The sequence below is a fragment of the Cynara cardunculus genome (assembly GCF_001531365.2).
Source record: "Cynara cardunculus var. scolymus isolate 2C chromosome LG 6, CcrdV1, whole genome shotgun sequence".
In the NCBI taxonomy this organism is placed as follows: domain Eukaryota; kingdom Viridiplantae; phylum Streptophyta; class Magnoliopsida; order Asterales; family Asteraceae; genus Cynara; species Cynara cardunculus.
The window spans coordinates 9845617-9854704 of NC_037533.1; the positions used below are offsets into that span (position 1 = coordinate 9845617).

Consider the following 9088-nt stretch of genomic DNA (forward strand, 5'->3'; position numbering starts at 1 on the left):
ACCAAAAGATGAACAAGAGGGCGAAGATGAGATGAGATAATATCATCGCTGGTCGCCTTTGTTGGATGATAAAAGGTCAAGGAAGTTGTGACATGATGATTTCCAAAGTGGTATATCACTGATGACTCGAACCCTTCGGAAGGAGGCCTTCTTTGCTTGGAATGGAAGAGAAGGGATGTCATAATTGGTGAGATGGAATGGTTATTGTTGTTGGTCTTCAATTATTGTCTGAGAGAAGGCCTCAGGTGAAGAGTGTAGTGGTTAGGTTGATGAGTGAATCCTGAAAACCCAGGAAAATGGTGATATGAGAAGGTAGGAGTATAAATATTTTCTGTTTTCATTTAGTTATGTATATACGAAGAATCGAGTGAGAATAAGAGTTAAGATGAGAAACGTAAGAAGAGATCGACCTTGAACACTTTTAATCTCACCCAACTCCATAAAGTGCGCTTCTCACGGGAATTGATTTGGTGCATCTCGATTCATCTCATTAATGTTGATTCTCAGTTAGGATTGATCTAACCTTAAATATATAAATATAACTAATATAATATTTATATTATAATAATAAGTTTTATATTTATTTAAGTAAAATAGAAAATGATCAATATAACCTTTATTTATCAGGAAAAATTAGCGATCTTTAAAAAAAAGAAATAAAATCTATTGAAAATTAACAAACATCATGGCTAAAACCGGTGAAATAAAATTTATGGATGACATTCATTAAAAATAACAAATGTTAAGGACTAAAAGCGAACTTTACTCTTAAAAAAATATAATGTTACTTTGTTAGTCGTTTCAAGAATAAAGCAAACGAAAGTAGCGGGTCTGGGATATTTTGAGAAGCATAAAAAAATATCTACGCCGTACAAATAAAAATCAGCGGTGCAGCAAAATATCTAAAGTCAAACATGTACTTCCTGCTGACGTGGCACCATGCCATGTGGAAAGCAGGTGACATCTGGCACATCTATTCGCCGAGCCACGAAACTCCTCCTCGGCTCATAAGCCTGATCTCACAAACTTAAATTCTACACCTATCGTCTTTTTTTTCCCCTTAATTGATCTCTCTTCAATATCTCATTTTGATATGGAGTATTCACTTTCCCCACCGTTCACCGAGGCGCAGAGGTGTTTGGTTGCGTCGGAGATGACCGCCGACGATGTGGGTTTGAATGACTTTGTAGAACAGGAAGAGAGTTCAATTATGGTGAGATTATTCATTGTTTTTTGTTTCAAGTGTCAATGCATTATGAATTTGATCTTATATTATAATTTGTTAGGTTTGTTATCGTTGTATAGAAATGCTATTTTTTTAGGTATTTTGGCGTCTTTTGTTGAGTTTAGGTTGATTGCTTTTGGTTTTGTTTGAATACAGTATTGTGTGATTGGTTTACATCTGTTCTGATGGCATAATTGTTTTTGCGGAGATCATTAGGAACCAGTGGACAGCTTTGGGTGTTTTATGTTTTTATGCAGTATTCCATCAATTTCGAACACCCTTTTTCCTTTCAATCAAACTGGTTAGGTTCCAGTTTTTTGAAGTCCATACTGACTTTCGTGTTGTAGAAGAAAAGTTAGTTAGTAACTCGATGAAAATTTGGGAGTCTACTAGGATTGGGGGTTACAAGACTGGTATGGTGGATTCAGTATGGTACAGAGACCATGTCTCAAGATATTGGTTTTTTTTTTGGTTAGATTTATCTCCAAAATCGCCCTTATGTCTAGCCAATGTGGTTTCAAAACATACATCCAGGGAAATGGTCGTAAGGCTAGCCGATGTGGGACTCTAACACGTCCCTCCAACGGAGGCTAGAGGGTGAAATGTCGAGTGTCAGTCCTGGACTGTGGACACATATGTCCTAGATGGTAGACGTTGGCTCTTATACCATGTTATGAGAATGCAACATGATTAAAAAATACTTTAAGCACGATTAGGTAATTAGATATGGAGAGAGAAGTAGAGGCTTTCATTATAATGGACAAATAACGTGCGAGGATTTGATGAAAATCATTCAACATATGTATAAGTAGGAGAAATTACAATCTTATCGAATCCATAATGGCCAAAACCTAAATGTATCTACTATGAGGCATTGGCTATGAATAGGGTATATTTTCAGTCTATTTATTTGTGAGGTTGTTCTTGGGGTGCATTCCGTAGTTGCTCCTTCGAGTTTCTGATGGGCATGCTCTTTTGGTTGCACTACAGCTTGCATTTTTGTTTGTCTTTCTTTACTTATGAAAATTCTTGTCCTTATCTGCACAGAAAATGAAATGATACCCAAATTCTTGGAAACTTTTTGTTGCATTAGCACATCAAAGCTAATCTGCTACTAATAGCTTGGAAGGGACTCATAATTCGGTCCATGGCCTTACATAATGGACGCAACAACCAGTTTCTTGCACAAATTAGTGCATTGTCTGAGGACCCAGATTGTCATTTGCAGCTAGTCATGTTGGTATGTTACTTGGGCAATAAAATTTGGATGCATGGTGACACACGGTTCATATGGCAATCCTGATCTAAACCAAACCAAACCAAACCAAACCAAACGCGCCCAGGAATATCCCATCGTGGGATCTGGAGAGGGTAAGATGTACGAAAATGTGACCTCTACCCCAAATAGTAGAGTGGCCGTTTCGGTGAAGAACATTTTAATCCTCATTTGTTCTACTTATCGACAGTTTGTCATGAGATGCTAAGCTGTGGAATTCTGGAGGTCCATGTGCATGTTTTGTGTTGCAACATGTGCTACATTTCCACTTTCTTTCTCTAAAGAGCGATTGTTTGGCATATTTTGCTAATTTAGGGGTTCTTTTTAATTGGCTTCTTGTTCAACAAACCCTTCTCAAGTCATGTGATCTTTCCATTTTGAAATTTGGCACTGGTGCTTTTAGCATATTGCTTGAACATTTTACTCATTTTCTTTTCTGGCACTTTATAAAAAAATGTTGTCTCAGGAATCCCCAAAAGGAGAATCATCAGAATGGACAAATGAGAAGCATAGTTTGTACCTAAAGTCAATGGAAGCTTCTTTTGTTGATCAGTTATATAATTCTTTCAATATGCGAAGTTCGCAAACTCAAAACCAGTGCTCGTCAGATTCATTGTCATCTAGGAGAAATCATGCCAACACCCGTTATCCTTCTGGACAGGTTCGAGATAGTTCCATTCACTATTGCCCATCTTCCATTAAAGATTGACTTCAACATCTGACACTCTAAATAACAGTCGCTCTACTCTTTGAGTTAGAGGTCAGGTCAGCATACATCTCACCCCAGACCCCACCTTAGGGTGGGATATACGGGGTTCATTTGATTTGGTTTATCTAACACTAGGTAAATATCAGTTTAAGGTTCAACAGCATGGCTTATGGTCAAGGATTGATTTCAAGAGAGAAAACATGGTGCTTAAGGAAGCAGATGTTTCTTTGGGCAATCAATGGATCCAACATTTTACAAACGGAAGCAGGCACGAAGCTGCCCAAACCCTTCCACCCCAGGAGAAACCATCATCAACTGCAAAGTCACAGCAATTTCCGGTATCTGACTCACAATTGTGCTGTCAACATACAAGTGGCAGTGATACAGGTACTTCTATGCCACTAGAATTCACATGCATATTCAGTCCCTGGCTTTTACATGAACCTCTGTTCGGTGAGGGTACGTTTGGTATCTTAGAGTTGAGATTTGAGATAGGACTGGACGTGACACAACTGTCGTTTGGCACGAACTAGACTGTGGTAGGACGGGATTAAGCGGAACAAAAAAAAAAAAAAGAATTCTCTGGTCAAAATAGGTGGAACAAAAATCAAGAAGATGAGAGAAAATTAGTAAATTATTGAACTATTCATGTCAAATTAAAACTGTAAAACATTTTCACAATTCTGTCACCTACCTATCTCACTCTTGCCCATCCAGTCCTGTCATGTCTAGTCTTGTCCAGTTCAGATTCATCCGCGTATGCAACAAACGCACACTAAAGGTCCCCCATCCAAAAAATTGCAACATTTTCTTGGTTCATAGTTTAACGAGTGTCTGTCTAATAATCAAATGCATAAAATGACCATTAGTAAAGACAATAAGTGAGAAATTTGTAGACTAAAACTAATGTCACCTATAACTTTTCAAAGGGACTACTAAAATTATGCATTTTGTCCAACTTATGCATGTATGCAGCATACTTAGATGTATATTTTTGCCATCACATGAAATGGTATTCATAGTTTTGTCCTAATTTTTATCATTGCAGAGGTGATAGATCAGAACTTTGTTGAAGATTCTGCGGTAGAGAAAGTGAACACACCGTGCAGCAAAAAGAGGAAGAGTAGTACAGTTTCTGAATCAGGCAATGGTCAGGTAATGTGCAAAATTGATTTTTAGAAAGTAGAACTTTATAGGACAACTACAAAAATATAACGTACTTCCGACTGATTCCTATCTTCATCTTGGTACAGCAGATGAGATATCTCAAGCATCAAACCAGTGTACCTTGCACAAAATAGGAATTAGAACATAGTTGCATTTTTATGCTTTTTCAGATGTAAACCAGGTACCTAAATGTCTGATATATCACATCTGAGGTACCAAAATATAAGTTTTCAAACTATGTTACACAAGATAGGAAAAACAGACCAAAGTAGGTTGCATCTTTATAAGATCATATACTTGTTCAGTCTCTCATTTTTCTTTCTTTCTTTCATCAGGCTGCTTCCTTTTGGCACTTCTCCAGTCACAGGAATCGCTGATCACCATATTTCTCCAAAAAAGCAAGGCCTCGTATGGTTTCATGTAGCATAACCGTGACTGGCAATAAGGGAAAACGGATGGCTTGGTTACAATCTTTAACCATATATAAATTATACCTTAGATAACGTAGCTAGTATTATTTAGGACTCCTTAGACAACATGATGTTGCTATAGAATCTTATGAAAGAATGGCCTCAATGGGGTATTAGAAAATGGTGTCACATGACTTACTAAGGTGTACAAGTTTGTGATGTCAATGATGCATACAGAAGTTGCAGATGCTATGAATATTATCGGCAACACAAGGGTGTTGAAGTCGATGAATTCGTTAACCATTGGTATGCTTGTTTTCCATTTTAACAGGCTTTTCAGAGAGAGAGAGAGTCGAGATATACAAGTATATGATCTTAAATGAGTTTTTAGCTGAATTCATGAAGTTCTCTTAAATTTCTATTAGTAGGTCGTAATTTAATTAAGAACTTATTAAGTTGGCTCATTCAAAAGCCAACCTGCATTTGGTCCCTGGTTGCCATCCTTCCATTTTCTGTAGGAATTACAGGTGGGTATGGCCTTGGTTATATTTTTCTGTCTTTATAAAAAAATCATGTTTTAATTTTTTTCCTTGATTGGAGGGGCCGCCCCCTCTATATCATAAAAAGACGGTGGGTATCATTTTCAACAGTTATATAATAAAATAAAATATTAGTATGAAAATGATTGTGACGATTTTGAAAAAATGGGTTTGGAAAAAATGATATGAAAAGTTAAAAAAAAAAACTTACTAGAGTTGTTATAATAACGGTTTTTATAAAACAAGTTACTCTTACTGAAAACCTAGAAACATAAAGCAACGGTTTAGACAAAAATATTACTAAAAAGTCCCTTATGGTAACGGTTTTGAAAACCGTTGCTTTATGTTGTAACGGTTTTTAAAAACCGTTGTTGTAGGGGACTATTCAGTAATGTTTTTTTTCTTCTCTAAACCGTTGTTTTATGTTTTAATGATTTTTAAAACCATTGCCAAAAACAAAGTATATATAACCACATTTATTTGGAAAATCATATCCAATGTTAACGGGTTTAAAAATTTTGCATCAGTAAAAGGTGGTTTATGGCAATGGTTTTGAAAAATTTACGTCACTATATGTCATATTATGGTAATGGTTTCAAAACACTTAAGTTGCCATATGACGTGCTACGGTGATACTTTTGAAAAATTTACGTCACCATACGTCATGATTTAGAAAAAAAACATCACCATATCATGTTACGGTGACGCTTTCAAGTAGTAAAAGTCAACATATATCATATAATGGTGATGGTTTTGAAAAATTAATGTCACAATACATCAAACTACAACCACGGTTTTGAAAAACAAACGTCCACAAATCATGCTACGATGGTGATTTTAAAAAAAGTTAACATTACCCTATGTCACGTTACGAGTGATGATTTGTACACTCAGTAACGTTTAATTTTCAAAATCGGTACTATATAATTACATAGAGTGGCGTTTATTATTTAAAACCCTCACCATAGCATTATATACAGTTTTCAAAACTGTCATCCAAACATGATGTATAATGATGTTTATTATTAAATCATCACGGTAACATGATATATGGTCACTTTTATTTTCCAAAACGGTCACCATAGAATGACATAAAACGATATTATCTTTCAAATATGTCACCTTAACATGACGTACGGTAATGTTTGATTTTCAAAATCGTCACCCTAGAATGACATACGATGACATTTATTATTCAAAACCGTTACTACAATATGACATACGATATTCTTTATTTTTCAAAGCCGTTATCATAACATGACACACGTCGATATTTATTATTCAAAACCGTTACAGTAAGTCATTTTTGTATGACGGTTTTTATCGTTTAAAGATAAAACAAAATACTCAAAATATAAACAAAATAATTAATATTACATTTAAAAACATTTAAGTAATAATATTACATTTAAAAACATTAAAGTAATAACATACCATCCTGTTAATTTGTACAATTCTTGTTTCACTTAGTTTTTTGTTGCTTCTCGCCATTATAATTAAAATTTGTTCACAGTACCTACAAGAAGATAAACTCAATGGATATGAAAACAACAACCAATGAATATAACAAATCATGAAAGAGTGACGGAGTTTTATCATACATTTACTTTTAAAAAGAGCATTTTCATAGAGTTTTACAATCTTGTAAAAGGTTACCGTGTAAAAAAAATCACGTTTTTACATGTTTTTAGAGCTTGTAAAAATCACATTATTACATAGTAGGTGCAAAAAAACGTGGGCTAAAATCCACTTAGACCGTTTAAAGTTTACTACCACCAATAAATAATACAAAAAAAAAAAATATCACCCAAAAAAGCTGTAATCTGTCGAACAGCAAAGAGATGACTTCCTGGACTACAAAAACCGAACTCCACTATTGAGAATGTACATAAAGATGTTATGAAGCTACTATCAAAAAATCAAGACGATCTGACGGTTCAAACTTTGGAAAATAAGCAAAACGGCCTGCCTATGATTTGCCCGAATATGCTGCCGAACTTTCCCTTTTTTTTCTCTCACTTTTGTATTTTGTGGACTTTTCCTTCTTATTGCAAAACCCTAACATATAAGAAAATATATGCTTGTATTGAGCCACTATTGTTGGCCTATTTTAACTATTCCTTATGGGGCAGAAATAATTAAAAACCAACAAAACCGTCACGACATTTGTTTGCATCTAATTTTCTAAACCGTCACAATAGCATAAGAAACAATGTTGTATTTTTAAAAATCGTTACCATGACATGACACACTAGGACACTTAATTTTCAAAACCATGACCATACATGACACACAATGACTAAATTTTTTCAAAACCATCATCGTAACATGATATATGGTGATGTTTATATTTCAGAACTGTGACCATATCAAGATTTATGATGACATTTATTTTTCAAAATTCTAACCATAGCATGGCATACAATGACTTTTCCCCTCCAAAACTGTCACCATAACATAACACACGGTGACGTTTATATTTCAAAACTGTGACCGTACCATGACATATAATGGCGTTTATTTTTCAAAACCTTCACAGTAGCACAACATATGACAACGTTAATTTTTCAAAATCTTCAAACTAGCACGTCATATGGTGACGTTTATTTTCAAAACCGTTATCGTATCAGGATATAAGTTGACGTGTATTTTCCAAAATTGTCACCGTATCAAGACATACGTTAATGTTTATTTTTCAAAACTGTCACTATAGTACGCCATATGGATGACGTTTAATTTTCAAATTATCATAGTAACATGACGTATGAAGATGTTTATTTTACAAAACCATCACTGTAGAATAATTTTTTTGGTATAAAAGGTGCATCTGCTAAACTTTAATTGATGCTTTAAGATATTAGAAAATACAAAAAGCATTAACATGAAAAAAAAATCTCAAAATCAACAAAAACCTTAAAAAGTCCATTGAAATCAACCAAAAGCTTAAAATTCTAGACCGACACATGGTATTTATTAGAATTGGAAGGAATAAAGGGTGGATCCCTTTATTACGTTCTACTACTTATAATAAATATCCGTAATAAAAATGTCACAGGTTTTTAGTAATACTTAATTATTATATTTTTAATTAACTAAATAACATTTTTATAGTTTTATAAAAAGAATTTTCTTCATTTCATAAGAAAGTAGGCAAAAATGGACACTAATTTTAGAAAATCTAAGGGACCGTTTATCAAATGCTTAGTCAGGTAAGTGCTTACCAAGTCATATTACCTTACTGGATGAATATGGTAAGAACCAAAAATCTTATTCGGTAAGAGCAAAACAAGAACCAAGAGTCTTACCTAGTACGTGAGGGCGACGACTCTTACCACGGTAAGCGATTACCGGGTAAATTATTGCATAAGACATCGTTTGGTGGACTAAAATCATACCCGGTAAGTAAATAATAGTTAAATTTTACCGGTAAACACTTACCGGGTAAATGTTTGATAAACGGCCCCTAAATAAATTTTTTGATATTCATTTCTTATTTTGTTTTAAAAGTGTAAAAGTTTTAAGAGGAAAGAGCAATCAATTGATTTCATGTTCACTTGTGGACTAGTTTATAAGAAATTTGATTTGTGTCTTGAAAATGACATATTCTTAGTTTTATATATATATATATATATATATCGATCAAATGTAAACCACTCAATTTGTATAAACCGTGCAAACCGCATTCAACCAATCATAATTTTTCATTTTGTTCATTTTTTTGTAATTATGAGAGGTTGATTAATCATTTTTATTGTGGAGGGT

The 9088-nt window shown here is 34.2% G+C and overlaps 1 protein-coding gene across 1 annotated transcript; it reads left to right on the forward strand.

Annotated features, from left to right (window-relative positions):
* Positions 1-981: 981 nt before the first annotated feature.
* Positions 982-5113, forward strand: LOC112514599. Its single transcript, XM_025121164.1, has 5 exons — positions 982-1213; positions 2968-3162; positions 3357-3597; positions 4259-4365; positions 4713-5113. Exons 1-5 carry the CDS (start codon positions 1094-1096, stop codon positions 4752-4754), a joined length of 705 nt encoding a protein of 234 aa, XP_024976932.1. The 5' UTR covers positions 982-1093; the 3' UTR covers positions 4755-5113.
* Positions 5114-9088: the final 3975 nt, after the last annotated feature.